The sequence below is a fragment of the Artemia sp. Qi Xiang Cuo genome, chromosome 2, assembly GCF_049724085.1.
Source record: "Artemia sp. Qi Xiang Cuo chromosome 2, ASM4972408v1, whole genome shotgun sequence".
NCBI classification, from domain to species: Eukaryota; Metazoa; Arthropoda; class Branchiopoda; order Anostraca; family Artemiidae; genus Artemia; species Artemia sp. Qi Xiang Cuo.
In genome coordinates this window covers 10,729,550-10,747,413 of record NC_142795.1, presented here as the reverse complement: position 1 = coordinate 10,747,413, position 17,864 = coordinate 10,729,550, and the positions used below count along the sequence as shown (strand labels likewise).

At 39.6% G+C, this 17,864-nt stretch overlaps 1 protein-coding gene across 1 annotated transcript in view; it reads left to right on the top strand.

Annotated features, from left to right (window-relative positions):
- Positions 1-17,864, top strand: part of S6kII (Ribosomal protein S6 kinase II) — a 245,358-nt gene that overhangs the window by 149,038 nt on the left and 78,456 nt on the right. Inside the window, exon 8 of the mRNA XM_089105528.1 lies at positions 15,553-15,733. Within this exon, the coding sequence (XP_088961654.1) occupies positions 15,553-15,733 (181 nt within the window). The remainder of the gene's footprint in view (positions 1-15,552; positions 15,734-17,864) is intronic.

Sequence of the window (17,864 nt, the reverse complement as noted above, 5' to 3'; positions counted from 1 at the left end):
AAATTATTTCGACTATTCAATTATATTTGCATTTCACTTTTTCTTAGAAACCCAATTAACTAATGGTTTCAGAGGGAAGGACGGGAATATAGATTTAACCTTTCTTATAGAAACTGTTTCCTATAGAAACTGTTCTTATAGAAAAATGTTTGAGAGACTTCTTGGAGAAAACATTAAAATTCATTCATTAAAATAGTGGTCCATGAATGATTTGGCTGACAAAATTTTAAGACGATAGACATCATTTTGATTGTTACTTGAAGGGAGGAGCCAAACCCCAAGTTTTTTTTTAGGGGAATGGGACCAAACTGTAGAAAATATGCAGCCATTTGAGTGCTTTTCCCTCCTTTAGAAAACATTTCTCCAGTGGAGATTCGTGCTGGTTCGTTTTGAAATATTTTAAGCCTTAGACTTTAATCGTTAACCGGCCTATCAGAGAGAAAAAAAGGTTGATTTACAGGGATCGGTTGCAGTCACTTTTTTCAATTTTTGTCCCTTTTTTTAGGACTTGTCATTTTTGTCACTTTTTCATTGAATTTGTTTTGCTAAAGTCACTGTTTTGTTCATGTTGTGAGCTTTTTTTTTTTTTAGCAATTTAGTGAACTAACGGAAGGTTGGAAATTCTAGTTCCTAGAAAAAGTAAGTTCACTCTTGATAAATAATCCTCCCGTAGCTGCTCTTTGGCTCTTTTCACTCAGCATCCACCAAAATTGGCTGCTTAGAAGATGGACATTTAGAGGATGGATTCTTTAGTTGTGTTTCCAGTATTTTCTTCTCTTTTTGTGTTTGGCTGATTCCTATAGAGGTTACAAATTAATACCCACAAGTTTAGGGGATGTCAAAATGTAAGAAAGAATAAGCGTCTTTCATTGGCTTTGTTAGTTTATACTTGTTTGCATAAATATATGAGTTGGTGAGAAGGCTTTCGAAATCTATTTGAACACCTGTTCTGTTTTCAGGTCACTTTGAGTGATGGGTAAGACGAAATTTTCGGAAAACTGGTTTAGTAGGGAAGACGGAATTGGACGCATAGTCGAAGAGTGGTATGCCAAGAGTAGTGATGGTAGTGTAGTTCATTTTACTGTAAAATATGCAAAAAGACACTCAGCTGCCAAAAAGCGTTTCAAGCTCTTCTTCAATATGCCGCCAAAAAGGAACACAATATCAACGTGTCTACTGTATCCACGTCAACTCAGGCTCACTGGGTCAATTTCAACCGAAAACAAGCCACAAGCTGGAAATGCTGTACCAGAGAAGAAGCTTGATATGTTTTGCGAGAGAGATGCTGCTTCAAAGACAGAAATAATATTGACCTTGACGATCATAGCCAGTTCTTTTACTGCATCTTCGTGTGGTGGTGTTGCCGGTGTCTTTTCAACTATGTTCCTGGTTGCTGTCCCGGAATGCTTCGAATCCCAAAAATGACCTACTTGTTGACAGAGGCAATTTATCCCTATTTTAGGGAAAGTTTTGTTTTAGATATGCAGATGTCTGACTTTGTACTGGAATATGATGATACCACAAACAATGCTTGGGTGAAAGAGGTCCAAATAAGGGTCGATACTGGTCGAAGGAGCAAAAACTAGTTATGAATAGCGACGAAGACTACACTAGCTTTCCATCATAAACATCAACAACAAGAAGAACAATAGGGAATTCTATTTTAGTTTTTGCTCCTTCGAGTTTTCGCTCCTTCCAAAATTTAAACTAAAATTTTCATTTTATTTATAATGATTTTTCTTTGATATATTTATGTTTTAAATATTTCGACCCTTGGACATAGGGTCGAAATATTCATTCAAATATAGAATTCCACTGTCTTGCGGAAAGAATTCCCCTTTGTTCTTCTTGTTGTTGATGTTTAAAACCTAGTTATTACTCGGCATCTTAGGACATATTATCTGGGACATGATACTAGTGAGGATCTGAGCAAGAGGCTTTACCGGTCTATAGAAGATGAAGGGCTTCCACTTGAGAGACTATTGATGCTTGTGAGCGATGGTTCAGCTGTTAATAAGAAAGTTTGGTCAATTGTTGACTTGGAAAAAGTAAACAATTGACCAATGAATAAAATAAATAAATAAAAGGTTTTTTCAATATCGGTACCTGCAACATCCACGCATAATGCGTTCCAAAAAGGACTACAGGAACCCGGGGAGGAATGTTCTGATTTGATAATTGGTGTTTACTATTTCTTCAGCGGATGGTCTGCTCGTTGTGACGATTTTAGCTAATGTCAGATAAAAGTTAAGCTACCGTGACAAGCTCGTGAAGCATGTCCCCACTAGGTGGCTTACCATAGGAGAAGCTACAGACCGCTTGACCAAGCAATGGCCTGCTCTGATTGAATATTTTTTGGAATTCGTGTCAAAGAAAAAGAGCTTAAAGCACTTTAGTTCAAATCCGAAGTATCTGAAAATTGTCAGTTGGCTAAGAAAGCCAACAGTGAAAGCTGAAGTCGAGTTTGTTGTGGGTTCTGCAAATATCATCATTGTATTCAGTGAAGTGTTTCAACGACAAGAGCCGTTGATTCATGTGCTGAATTTTGAGTTGCGTCGCTTATGCACAGTTCTTTTCGAACAGATTGTACGTGCAGATGGTGTCAACCATCACCTCGCCATGGGGTTTGAAAGCTCAGACACTGCTGCGAAATATATCCAGAGCTACCTTTGTGTAATGACCTGATCCTGGTAGCTCTTGCTTCTCCGAAATTGACTAAGAAAGATAGGAAACTTTTTATCCTAGGAGTCTGGAAGCACGTTAAAGCTTCTTTACAGTATTTGTTACTGGCCTGTGCCAGTAGCAAAGTGCCCTGTGAAAAGTGAGTTTTTCCGAAGCCTCTGCTGCCTTAGCCTTACCAAGCCAGATTCCCAGCCGATGGGTTGCAGTGATGTTCTTTACGTCACTTACGTCAAGAGAACTTCCGTTGGAGACGAACATAGAGAAAGTCCACGGAGAAGGGTTAGGGCTATTATTACAGTCGGAACCTGGGTCACCACCCATGAACAGTACACGAATCGATAGCTATTGGCAAAAAATCCAAGAACTGAAGACACCAGGTGGTGATATGAAATATCAGGCCTTGGGTCGAGTAGTTAGAGCAGCTCTTTCGCTCTGCCATGGAAGCGCAGACGTGGAACGAGGATTTTCTCGTTTAGCTCAGTTGATGGCTAGCATGCAAGGCCGTACAGAGGAGCGGACCCTAAACGCTAAGGGTTTTGTTGCTGGTGCTCTGCGCAACCATGAAAACAAACCCTAGCTTGTGTTGGTCACAAAGAAGCTGCTGTGTTTGGCCACATCAACTATAGCTAGCTATGAACTTTAATTTATTGGACGAAAACACGATGGATTGGAAAAAGGAAAGCTTGAAGCTGAAATCAAAGATGCTGGATTGGCAATCCAGGACCTGGTCTAGAGGAATCAGAAAATAGCGGAGCTAGTGTCTGACATTTACGAAAAAAGAGATAGATAAACTTAAGAAAGAAATCGGATATACTCTTCTGTAAGAAGCAGGAGAACGTCTGAAGAAAGCAGTATAAGAGAAGGACTTTTCGGATATTGGTCTGACTCAAAAGCATGCTGGAAGCAGCACCAAAAGCTCGTTCTGAAGAAAGGGAAAGGCCAGATAATGCTGAATCTGTGGAGGTACTTGTTTTGAAGAGGAAATTAGAACTGATCTAACGCTATTAAAAAAAAACGTAAGAAGTGATGACGTTAATTACGTTAAATGTGATTCTATCAGTGGATTGTTACACTCACTCATGAACGCCAATCGTACTGTTTATTCCTGTTCGTAAACAATCAAAAGTTTTCTTTTACTAAGGTTGTTTGTCTTAATCGAAGTTGTGTTTTCATTAAAATTCTGTTTTTTTTGTATGAGCAAATAAATCAATTGACGATAAAATAAGACTTCAAGCCTTCTTTTCTGTAACCTCGTGGGCTTTTAGAGGGTGATGATGATCATAAGGCAGTAACTGGGACTTGTATAGTTCATCTGCCTGTGCTCTGATTGCTTCTTAGTAGTCACTTTTTGTCACTTCTTTTTAGTTGTGAAATAACTAAAGTCACTTTTTTTGGGAGCATCGTTGTGGCAGACCTCTGGATTTATCAGAATCAAACTAAAAAGGAGCGACATATTTAGGGGCTCAATGTTCACTGAGGGTAGAGCCACCGCAATCATAGTTGCCAGGTTTTTGGCGGAACGTATAGCCCAAACAGGCGCAGTCACTAGCCCAAAAATTGCTAGCCCAAAAACAGTGGACGCCATTATAGCCCAAGATTTTGCCCTTTTTTTGGGCAAAACTTTCAAAGTTATTCATTCAAATATTTATTGTTTGTCTTCGCCCTTGACCGCTGGTTTACAGTCCCCCATCTCAAAAAAACTATGAAAAACGTATTTTAGCATGACTTTTACTGATTTATCTTCTTTTTTTTTTTCAGGCTCTAGCTGATTACTGGATATTTATAAAGATATGTTTAAGGGCTCATTCGAAAGCTAATACTTACATCTAATCCCTTTTTATAAATTAAGCCGCATAAAAGTGCCATATGGCACCAAAACGTTACTTTTTGATGCCATCCCTGGAATGGGCGGGAGTAAAAGAGCCGTTAAACCCTCTTTAAAAAGGTCTTGTCAGTGGGACTCTATGGTATGAATATGAGCTGGATTTGCTGCTTAAGAAAAGTGCCTATTACGAAACTGCTGCGTGGTACTGAACCTAAATATTTCATTGGCGAATGAAGTTAGAAAGTCGAAAAAACTTTATGCTAAATATGGCACTGGCAGTTTGCACTTTCCATGTCATCTCTGGAATGGGTTGAACTAGGAGGCTGGTAATATTTTTTGAAGCGGTCTTCTTAAGGGAACTCTACTTCAGACAGAAGAGGTATTGAAGAGGTATTGTTAAGGGAACTCTACTGCAGATAGAAGCCTTCGCCGCTTGAGTTTAAGTATTTTCCACTTTTCTTAAATTCTCACTTGGGTTAGCGACCAAGAGAAATATAGTCAGTTGGTCGAAGTCCTATGGCTGAGATATTTTTCTGGGGAATAGAGATGCATAGATAAAAGCAGAGGAAATGGGATGAAACCCTCTTTAACTACTTCGCAGATTTAATTAGTTAATTATTAGTTTGGCTTGATCTGTGCTTGGGAGCATTGGGCCTAGGTATTTGTGTTTGGGTATATAATCAGGTAAAAATGCACCCCTGATAAAAGCAAATAATTTCTCACTACATATTATTCAGTTTAGTTTATTGGGTTATTCACTTTAGTTTATTTTATTGGGTTATGTTCAGTTTAGTTTATTCAGTTTAGTTTATTAAGTTTATTGGGTTTTAAAGGTGCAGAGGCATTGTCCCGTAGAAGCCAGATATAAACAAATTCTTCCTTATTGTAGGGCCTGGTTTCATTGGGCAGTACCTATGAATTCTTTACTTTAATGGTCCCTAATCGATACCTTTATCTTAAGTCTAATACAAGGACCAAAATAAAGTGTTAGAAGACAGGCCAGTAGTTCTTCCCAAGTCCGTAAAAAATGTGAGATTGAAGACAGATTTATCGAAGTAACGCGAATTAACTGTTATTCGAATTATTTTAAAATTCAGGTTCGTTTCGACATCTAGCAGTGAGATTCACAAATGCGAAGGGGGCGCCCTCAATTCTTGACACATTATCATCATATTTTTGTCCAATACTCCAAAGGAGGTAAATGACCAGAGAAATCTGAAGAAAAAAAATAACTGCTTTATTTTTGTTTCAAGTCCAAAAGTAGCGAAATTTCAAGTGGCGCCAAAAACTGCTACGCGAGTTTTTAGTTACTTGTCCCGCGAAACTAAAAACTTAGTAGCCTAATTGGCTGAAAATAGCCCAACCTGGCACCACAGACCGGAACTCTTACGTATAAAGACGTAGACTAAAGCTAGGTAGGGAGCATCTGCACGTGACTGACCTACTTTCGGGCACTATAAGCCGTTGGAAGTAGTAGAAAACGAAAATCTTCCCTAAAAAACACTGTATTTACATTTATTTAAACATAAATCGAGTTTTGAATTTAGTTTGTAATTATTTTCAAAAGGCCTCCCAAAAATTATGGTATAGTACCATAAAAGACGATTTTTTCAGTTAGAACATGGTAATTAGTTTCATTAAATGGCATGTCAAGTTTGATTCAAATAAAAAAACTTCCATACCACCTCCTTTCTTTCTCTCTTCCTCTCCCCCCTCTTTATCTCTGTCTCTTTCTTTCTCCTTTTTTTCTTCTTTTTGTAGTTGTCAAATGTACTGTCCGATACCGTCTTTTAAGTGGCTAATTATCCTTTTAAGTGGCCTTAAAAAATTATGATAATTATTTTACTGCATATATATGATTTGTGGTAGCGTGAAACTACCACAAATCAGCATCGATAAATAAATGAAACCTAAAACGAACAGAAATTACAATAAATAACCGAGTCAAACTCAAAACGAGCAGAAATTAACATAAGTTGGGCGCAAAACCCCTATGCCTTCCCAAGGCCAGAACAAAATTTGCACTTTACTGAAAAAAATTTAACGTTTTTACTTTTATAACTTGAATAAATCAAATAATATTAACATTTTGATTACTAAATATCAGTATATCTATATTAAACTGACAATGCACATTCATTTGCATTTTTTCAGTTAATTGTAAATTTTGTTCTGGCCTTGGGAAGGCATAGGGGTTTTGCGCCCAACTTATGTTAATTTCTGCTCGTTTGAGTTTGACTCGGTTATTTACTATTATTCGTGTTCGTTTTGGGTTTCATTTATTTATCGATGCTGATTTGTGGTAGTTTCACGCTTGGTAGATTATTTTATTTTATTTTTTCTAATTTTTTGTTTAATTGATTTCTTTACTTTTCTTTGAAAAACTTATTTTGTGGAAAAAGTTTTTTTAATTCATTTCTATTTGTTTTGTGTTGACACAGTCTTTTCGGGAAAAATAAACACTTTCAATCTTTTCCTTTTTTGAGACTTAGTAGTTTGGCCTGCTATTTGTATGCTGAAGGAAAAATTTTCAGCAATTTTTAACAACATACACCCTTTTAAAAATCTGGACACAAATGTGCTGTTTAATTTAGTTTCATACCTCCTCTAGTTGACCTGAAATGGAAAACTTGATACCATTCGCGAAAAAATCTGTCTACTTTCCTTGAGAGCTTGGATACACTTACGCTATTTGGATTGGGTTAAATTTTAAGAGCAGAAGTAGCCCCGAAAGTTTGAACATAATACCCTCAGTCATTTTTGGGATGCTGCTGGGATGCCTTATTGGTAATTAGCATTATCACAGTGCATGTTGATTTAATCTTAAAGGCAACATTTAGTTTTTAAACATAATGGGCAAATGGAAGGGTGGGCGTGGGAGGATGGGTGTGGAAGGGGAATTAGTTGCCCTACAATCACCTTCGACTATTAAAAAGGGCATCAGCCCTTTCTATTTTCAATCGAATGAGCCCCTTTCGAAGTTCCCATGACAACTCCTTCGATACGAAGTACCCTGGTCTAAACAACAACAAAAACAAAAAAAATATCACTAATCACTTCCGACTATTAAAAATGGCACTAGCCCTTTGAATTTCAAATCGAATGAGCCGTTTTTTGAAGTTTCTGCGACAACGCCTTCTATAAAAACCTTATATGCCCCCAGGGCATAACTTAAACCCCTTGCCCTGAGGGCTCTGGGGGAGTATCTTCCTCAAAACATATTTCCTATCCGGAAATCAACTACGCTGAACAAAATGGCTATCTCAAAATTTTTATTGGATGTGTTTGGGGGAATGATTGGCGTGGGGGGGGCTAGTTGCCCTCAAATCACTTTCGACTATTAAAAAGGGCACTAGCCCTTTGATTTTCCAATCGAATGAGCCTTTTTTTTAAAGTTTTTACGAAAACGCCTTCTATGAAACCTTATGTGCCCCCAGAGCATAACTTCAAACCCTTGCCCTAAGGTTTGTGGGGGAGTTTCCTCATCAAAAACATATTTTCTATCTGGAAATCAACAAGCCTACGCTTAACAAAATTGCGATTTCAAAATTTGGACTGGATGTGGGGGGGGGACGGCGGGGCGTGGGGGGGCTAGTTGCCCTCTAATTACTTTCGACTATTAAAATGGGCACTAGCCCTTTGAATTTCCAATCGAATGAGCCTGTTTTGAAGTTTCTACGACAATGCCTTCTATAAAAACCTTATATGCCCCCAGGGCATAGCTTAATACCCTTGCCATGAGGGTTGTGGGGGAGTGTCCTCCTCAAAGACATATTTTCTATCTGGAAATCAACTACGCTGAACAAAATGCCTATCTCAAAATTTTGGTTGGATGTGTTTGGGGGCATGATGGGCGTTTGGGGGGGGGGGCTAGTTGCCCTCTAATCACTTTCGACTATTAAAAAGGGCCCTAGACCTTTTGAATTTCCAATCGAATGAGCCTTTTTTGAAGTTTCTACGACATTGCCTTCTATAAAAACCATTTATGCCCCCAGGGCGTAACTTAAAACCTTTGCCCTGAGGGTTACGAGGGAATGTCCTCCTCAAAAACGTATTTTCTACCTGGGAATCAACTAGCCTACGCTGAACAAAATGGCTATCTCAAAATTTTGATTGGAGGTGGTTGGGGGAATGATGGGTGTTGGGGGGGGCTAGGTGCCCTCCAATCACTTTCGACTATTAAAAAGGGCACTAGCCCTTTGAATTTCCAATCGAATGAGTCTGTTTTGAAGTTTCTACGACATTGCCTTCTATAAAAACCTTATATGCCCCTAGGGCGTAACTTAAAACCTTTGCCCTGAGGGTTACGGGGGAAAGTCCTCCTCAAAAACGTATTTTCTATCTGGGAATCAACTAGCCTACGCTGAACAAAATGGCTATCTCAAAATTTTGATCGGAGGTGGTTGGGGGAATGATGGGTGTGGGGGGGGGGCTAGGTGCCCTCTAATCCCTTTCGACTATTAAAAAGGGCATCAGCCCTTTGAATTTCCAATCGAATCTGCCTGTTTTGAAGTTTCTATGACAACGCCTTCTATAAAAACCTTTTATGCTCCCATACCATAATTTCAACTTTTTGCTCCGAGGGTTGTGGGGGAGAGTCGTCATAAAAACTTATATACTATTCGGAAGAAAACACCGCAAAACCACGGACATAGATCAAAATGTTGAGCGGATGTGTTTGGGGGAAGGACGGACATGGAAGGGATGGCGAGGTGCCTTCCAGTAACTTTCGACTATTAAAAAGGGCCCTAGACCTTTTGAATTTCCATTCGAATGAGCCTGTTTTGAAGTTTCTACGATATTGCCTTCTATAAAAACCTTATATGCCCCCATGGTATAACTTAATACCCTTGCCCCGGGGGTTGTGGGGGAGTGTTCTCCTAAAAAACATATTTTCTATCTGGAAATCAACTACGCTGAACAAAATGCCTATCTCAAAATTTTGGTTGGATGTGTTTGGGGGAATGATGGGCGTTTGGGGGGGGGGGGGCTAGTTGCCCTCTAATCGCTTTCGACTATTAAAAAGGGCCCTAGACCTTTTTAATTTCCAATCGAATGAGCCTGTTTTGAAGTTTCTACGACATTGCCTTCTATAAAAACCTTATATGATCCCAGGGCTCCCAGGGCATAACTTAAAACCTTTGCCCTGAGGGTTACGGAGGAATGTCCTCCTCAAAAACGTATTTTATATCTGGAAATCAACTAGCCTACGCTGAACAAAATGGCTATCTCAAAATTTTGATTTGATGTGTTTGGGGGAATGATGGGTGTGGGGGGGGGCATGGGTACCGTTCAATCACTTTCGACTATTTAAAAGGGCACTAGCCCTTCGAATTTCCAATTGAATGTGTCTGTTTTGAAGTTTCTACGACAACTCCTTCTCTAAAAACCTTATATTTCCCAGGGCATAACTTAAAACCCTTGCCCTTAGGGTTGGGGAGGAGTATCCTCCTCAAAAACGTATTTTCTATCTGGGAATCAACTAGCCTACGCTGAACAAAATGGCTATATCAAAATTTTGATTGGATGTGGTTGGGGGAATGATGGCTGTTGGGGGGGGGCTAGGTGCCCTCCAATCACTTTCGACTATTAAAAAGGGCACTAGACCTTTGAATTTCCAATCGAATGAGTCTGTTTTGAAGTTTCTACGACATTGCCTTCTATAAAAACCTTATATGCCCCCAGGGCGTAAATTGAAACCATTGCCCTGAGGGTTACGAGGGAGTGTTCTCCTCAAAAATGTATTTTATACCTGCAAATCAAATAGCCTACGCTGAACCAAATGTCTTTTTCAAAATTTTGATTGGATGTGGTTGGGGGAATTATGGGTGTGTGGGGGGGGGGCCTAGGTGCCCTCAAATCCCTTTCGACTATTAAAAAGGGCATCAGCCCTTTGAATTTCCAATCGAATCTGCCTGTTTTGAAGTTTCTATGACAACGCCTTCTATAAAAACCTTATCCTAAGGACATAACTTAAACTCTTTGTTCCGAGGGTTGTGGGGGAGTGCCCTCCTTTAAATCATATTTTATATCTGGAAATCAAACACGCTTTCCCAGGGGCATATCTCGATATAATGATTGGTTGGGTTTGGGGGAATGATGGGTGTGAGAAAAGGGGGGCGGGGTGCCTTCCAATCACTTTCGACTATTACAAAGGGCCCTAGACCTTTTGAATTTCCATTCGAATGAGCCTGTTTTGAAGTTTCTACGATATTGCCTTCTATAAAAACCTTATATGCCCCCATGGTATAACTTAATACCCTTGCCACGGGGGTTGTGGGGGAGTGTTCTCCTAAAAAACATATTTTCTATCTGGAAATCAACTACGCTGAACAAAATGCCTATCTCAAAATTTTGATTGGACGTGTTTGGGAGAATAATGGGCGTTTGGGGGGGGGGGGGCAAGGTGCCCTCTAGTCACTTTCGACTATTAAAAAGGGCCCTAGACCTTTTTAATTTCCAATAGAATGAGCCTGTTTTGAAGTTTCTACGACATTGCCTTCTATAAAAACCTTATATGATCCCAGGGCTCCCAGGGCGTAACTTAAAACCTTGCCCTGAGGGTTACGGGGGAATGTCCTCCTCAAAAACGTATTTTCTACCTGGAAATCAACTAGCCTACGCTGAACAAAATGTCTATCTCAAAATTTAGATTGGAAGTGTTGGGGGGAATGATGGGTTTGGGGGGGGGGGGCGAGTGGCCCTCCAATCACTTTCGACTATTAAAAAGGGCACTAGCCCTTTGAATTTCCAATCGAATGTGCCTGTTTTGAAGTTTCTATGACAACGCCTTCTATAAAAACCTTTTTCCCAGGGCATAACTTAAAACCCTTGCCCTTAGGGTTGGGGAGGAGTATCCTCCTCAAAATCGTATTTTCTATCTGGGAATCAACTAGCCTACGCTGAACAAAATGGCTATCTCAAAATTTTGATTGGATGTGGTTGGGGGAATGATTGGTGTTGGGGGGGGGGCCGCGGTGCCCTCCAATCACTTTCGACTATTAAAAAGGGCACTAGACCTTTGAATTTCCAATCGAATGAGTCTGTTTTGAAGTTTCTACGACATTGCCTTCTATAAAAACCTTATATGCCCCCAGGGCGTAACTTAAAACCTTTGCCCTGAGGGTTACGGGGGAGTGTCCTCCTCAAAAATGTATTTTCTATCTGGAAATAAACTAGCCTACGCTGAACAAAAGGGCTATCTCAAAATTTTGATTGGATGTGTTTGGGGGACTGATGGGCGTGGGGGGGGGGGTAGGTGCCCTCCAATAACTTTTGACTATTAAAAAGGGCACAAGCCCTTTGAATTTCCAATCGAGTGTGCCTGTTTTGAAGTTTCTATGACAACGCCTTCTATAAAAACCTTTTCCCCAGGGCATAGCTTAAAACCCTTGCCCTGAGGGTTGTGGGTGAGTGTCCTCGTAAAAAACATATTTTCTATATGGAAATTAACTACGCTGAATAAAATGGCTATCTAAATATTTTGATTGGATGTGTTTGGGGGAATGATAGGTGTGGGGGGGGGGGCTTGTTGCCCTCCAATCTTTTTCGACTATTAAAAAGGGCCCTAGACCTTTTGAATTTCCATTCGATTGAGCCTATTTTGAATTTTCTACGACATTGCCTTCTATAAAAACCTTATATGCCCCCAGGGTATAACTTAATACCCTTGCCCTCAGGGTTGTGGGGGAGTGTCCTCCTAAAAAAAACATATTTTCTATCTGGAAATCAACTACGCTGAACAAAATGCCTATCTCAAAATTTTGGTTGGATGTGTTTGGGGGTATGATGGGCGTTTGGGGGGGGGGCTAGTTGCCCTCTGATAGCTTTCGACTATTAAAAAGGGCCCTAGACCTTTTTAATTTCCATTCGAATAAGCCTGTTTTGAAGTTTCTACGATATTGCCTTCTATAAAAACCTTATATGCCTCCAGGGTATAACTTAATACCCTTGCCCTGAGGGTTGTGGGGGAGTGTCTTCCTAAAAAACATATTTTCTATCTGGAAATCAACTACGCTGAACAAAATGCCTATCTCAAAATTTTGGGTTGGATGTGTTTGGGGGAATGATGGGTGTTGGGGGGGGGGGGGCTAGTTGCCCTCTAATCACTTTCGACTATTAAAAAGGGCCCTAGACCTTTTGAATTTCCAATCGAATGAGCCTGTTTTGAAGTTTCTACGACATTGCCTTCTATAAAAACCTTATATGCTCCCAGGGCGTAACTTAAAACCTTGCCCTGAGGGTTTCGGGGGAATGTCCTCCTCAAAAACGTATTTTATATCTGGGAATCAACTAGCCTACGCTGAACAAAATGGCTATCTCAAAATTTTGATTGGATGTGGTTGGGGGAATGATGGGTTTGTGGGGGGGGGGGGCTAGGTGCCCTCCAATCACTTTCGACTATGAAAAAGGGCACTAGCCCTTTGAATTTCCAATCGAATGTGCCTGTTTTGAAGTTTCTATGACAACGCCTTCTATAAAAACCTTTTTCCCAGGGCATAACTTAAAACCCTTGCCCTTAGGGTTGGGGAGGAGTATCCTCCTCAAAAACGTATTTTCTATCTGGGAATCAACTAGCCTACGCTGAACAAAATGGCTATCTCAAAATTTTGATTGGATGTGGTTGGGGGGGAGGGGGAGGGCTAGGTGCCCTCCAATCACTTTCGACTATTAAAAAGGGCACTAGCCCTTTGAATTTCCAATCGAATGAGTCTGTTTTGAAGTTTCTACGACATTGCCTTCTATAAATACCTTATATGCCCACAGGGCGTAACTTAAAACCTTTGCCCTGAGGGTTAAGGGGGAGTTTCCTCCTCAAAAACGTATTTTCTATCTAGAAATCAACCAGCCTACGATAAACAAAAGGTTATCTCAAAATTTTAATCGGATGTGGTTGGGGGAATGATGGGTGTGGGGGGGGGGGGCGCGGTGCCTCCAAACACTTTCGACTATTAAAAAGGGCACTAGCCCTTTGAATTTCCAATCGAGTGTGCCTGTTTTGAAGTTTCTATGACAACGCCTTCTATAAAAACCTTTTCCCCAGGGCATAGCTTAAAACCCTTGCCCTGAGGGTTGTGGGTGAGTGTCCTCCTCAAAAACATATTTTCTATCTGGAAATCAACTACGCTGAACAAAATGGCTATCTCAAAATTTTGATTGGATGTGTTTGGGGGAATGATGGGCGTGGGGGGGCTTGTTGCCCCCCCCAATCACTCCAATCACTTTCGACTATTAAAAAGGGCCCTAGACCTTTTGAATTTCCATTCGATTGAGCCTATTTTGAATTTTCTACGACATTGCCTTCTTTAAAAACCTTATATGCCCCCAGGGCATAACTTAATACCCTTGCCCTGAGGGTTGCGGGTGAGTGTCCTCCTAAAAAAACATATTTTCTATCTGGAACTCAACTACGCTGAACAAAATGCCTATCTCAAAATTTTGGTTGGATGTGTTTGGGGGTATGATGGGCGTTTGGGGGGGGGGCTAGTTGCCCTCTAATCACTTTCGACTATTAAAAAGGGCCCTAGACCTTTTGAATTTCCAATCGAATGAGCCTTTTTTGAAGTTTCTACGACATTGCCTTCTATAAAAACCTTATATGCTCCCAGGGCGTAACTTGAAACCTTTGCCCTGAGGGTTACGGGGGAATGTCCTCCTCAAAAACGTATTTTATATCTGGGAATCAACTAGCCTACGCTGAACAAAATGGCTATCTCAAAATTTTGATTGGATGTGGTCGGGGGAATTATGGGTGTGGGGGGGGGCTAGGTGCCCTCCAATCACTTTTGACTATTAAAAAGGGCACTAGCCCTTTGCATTTCCAATCGAATGAGCCTGTTTTGAAGTTTCTACGACATTGCCTTCTATAAAAACCTTATATGCCCCTAGGGCGTAACTTAAACCTTTGCCCTGAGGGTTACGGGGGAATGTCCTCCTCAAAAACGTATTTTCTATCTGGGAATCAACTAGCCTTCGCTGAACAAAATGGCTATCTCAAAATTTTTATTGGATGTGGTTTGGGGATGGTGGGTGTGGGGGGGGGGGGGTTAGGTGCCCTCCAATCACTTTTGACAATTAAAAAGGGCACTAGCCCTTTGAATTTCCAATCGAATGTGCCTGTTTTGAAGTTTCTATGACAACGCCTTCTATAAAAACCTTTTTCCCAGGGCATAACTTAAAACCCTTGCCCTTAGGGTTGGGGGGGAGTATCCTCCTCAAAAACATATTTTCTATCGGGAAATCAACTACGCTGAACAAAATGGCTATCTCAAAATTTTGATGGGATGTGTTTGGGGGAATGATGGGCGTGGGGGGGGGCTTGTTGCCCTCCAATCACTTTTGAATATTAAAAAGGGCCCTAGACCTTTTAATTTCCAATCGAATGAGCCTGTTTTGAAGTTTCTACGACATTGCCTTGTATAAAAACCTTATATGCCCCCAGGGCGTAACTTAAAACCTTTGCCCTGAGGGTTGTGGGGGAGTGTCCTCCTCAAAAACATATTTTCATCCGGAAATCAACTACGCTGAACAAAATGGCTATCTCAAAACTTTGATTGGATGTGTTGTGGGGAATGATGGGCGTGGGGGGGGGGCTAGTTGCCCTCCAATCACTATCGACTATTAAAAAGGGCACTAGAACTTTCGATTTCCATGCGAATGAGCCCCTTTTGAAGTTTCTACGACGACCCTTTCCATATGAAGTGCCCTATTCTAAATAGGGCCTATTCTAAATATATACATACATATATATGTATATATATATATATATATATATATATATATATATATATATATATATATATATATATATATATATATATATATATATATATATATATATATATATATATATATATATATATATATATATATATATATATATATATATATATATATATATATATATATATATATATATATATATATATATATATAGTGTGTATGTATATATGTATATATTTTTTCACTGATGGGCATTTTTTTGGTCAATTTTACAGTTTTGCGTGCGAATTAAATTTGTATAAATAATATTATTCTATTTTTAGTATTTTGCTGGATGCTCATGGCCACATTTCCTTGACAGACTTCGGCCTTAGCAAAGAGGCTTTAGATACCGAGTCCAAATCATACAGCTTCTGTGGCACAGTGGAATATATGGCTCCTGAAGTTGTAAATAGAAAAGGCCACTCTTTTGCTGCGGACTGGTGGTCTTACGGTGTTTTGATGGTAAGTCTTTAAGACTCAAAGTTAATTTTTAATAGTTTCCTAACAATATTTTCGGCTTTCGAACTTTTAGACTCTCTAATAGCCTTGTCTAGTTAGTTGAAAACATAAAACGGCTTCAAATTTTACTGTCTTCAAATTAAAAATTTATTATTGAATTGAAATGAGTTTACTTTATCATCCTTTGTAAATACAATAACAAATGGAATATAATATAAAAAGAGAAAAGAAAAAAGGAAAATGATGACACAAGGAAAACGAAATTCACATCATAACACAAGCATAATAACAACAAAATAGAAGTGCAATTCAGGTACTGCTTTAAAATGGATCATTATAGGTATCTATGGTTCGGTTTTTACATGCTTCAGAGCATTGAGTGTATTAGGTTCTACGATGACGCATCTCACAGTGGCCCAAGAACTATTTATTTTTTGGTTAACCTTTTTATGTCCTCATTATATTTCAACACCAGAATACGAGCTTTTGTGTTAATTTAATTAGTGTATTTGTAGTTGCTCAGTCTCTTAAAAACAGTTAGACCTTGACTAAAAATAATGGAATCGTGAGTTGACAGTAACCAAAACTAGGGAGTTGATAGTAATATTGGTTTAAAGCAGGTGTGCTCCACTTAAAGCAGGGTTAATTCCCTTATTAACTTAATAAATTAGCTGTATGCCGTAACAGAAGGATAGACAATGTAATGATTTATTATTTTATTTATGTTTTACTTTCTTAAAATCACCATTAATTTCAACTATAACTACATTGTCAATAGGGTCTTCGTATCTATACCACTAATGAAATCGAACTTTAGCTTTCTCACACGCGACTAGCTTGTGAGTGGGTTTTAATTATCAGTTTCTAAGCCTAAAATTCAAAAACAGAAACGTGTCTAATACCACTAGTGGGGCTGTTAAACGGAAAATATCACTAGAATCGTGCACTTCTGGCAAAAAGCACAAAAAATAGTGGAGATATAGATTAAAGCACAGGTAATCTAATGGTGACGGGAAGAACATCGAGCACCCGAAGCGCTATGAAAAGCGCAAGTTTATCAGTCTCTCTACAGACGCATCAAAACTTCTGACAATACGTTTTAAGATATGAAGATTCCGTTGGTAGCTAAATAAAAAGCAACGGATTGCTCTGAAGCGCGCAATAGAGCGCTAAAACAGCGCGTAAAGTGCAAAATGGAAGTGCCTATTCCATGGAATACAAAAACTGGCAAAAACATAGTTTAGAGTACTAGAAGTTTGACTATTACGAGAAGCAGCTCGAGATTGGCTGTCCAAGCGCGTATTTGCGCACTCAAAGCACGCAAAAAACGCAAAACTGATGGAATGTTTTGAGAAACTCTGGAAAAAGTGGAAATGTAGTATGGAATATGGGGATTCCAATGGTGATTGATATGAAGTCGAACGATTGCTCTTTAGCGTTTTATAAAGCGCTATAAAGTGCAAGTTTACCAGCCTCGCCTCAAAAGCATCAAAATTTATGATTTCCGAACGAGCTAAAATTCCGAAATGTGAAGGAACAGCGGACTGCAGAAGATCACGAAATGGGCTCGGCATTTCAGAAGAGGTCCCAAACAAATACTAAAAACCTTGTAAATACCCTAATAGAATAGGGCAATCCTTTCGAAAGTATGTATGACAGTCTCGTTTCCATCGACTCCGGGAGAGTATCTTATTGTCTTGCCATCAGTCGTTACCGCAGTCTGGAAATTGTTGGTTAACCCCAGTATGGTACATTTGTGGAAGAGCTTTTTGTAAAACGCACAAAGTCTATTTATTCACCCATACTCAAAACAAGATGACATTATTTTCAACTCCTATTCCATCATCGATACCGAAGTTGAAATCGATCCTTCAGATTGTCAAGTCATATTCGACCATATTTGCCAAACTCTATATTGGCTGCAACACCAGAGGCGCGTACTTGAAAGAGTTTTTCAAACACGAGAACCTGCCTTTCCCTCCTTCAATTGTGAGTATCAGATCAGGGTAATCTGAGATTTGGCACGAAGTCTGATATTGTAACTCTGCCCACAGCTTATTCTTATTCTTTTGAAGTTGTGACCCAGAAACCTCACTCTGATTCCAAGGTTTTTGATGGTTTTTCGTTGGCTGCA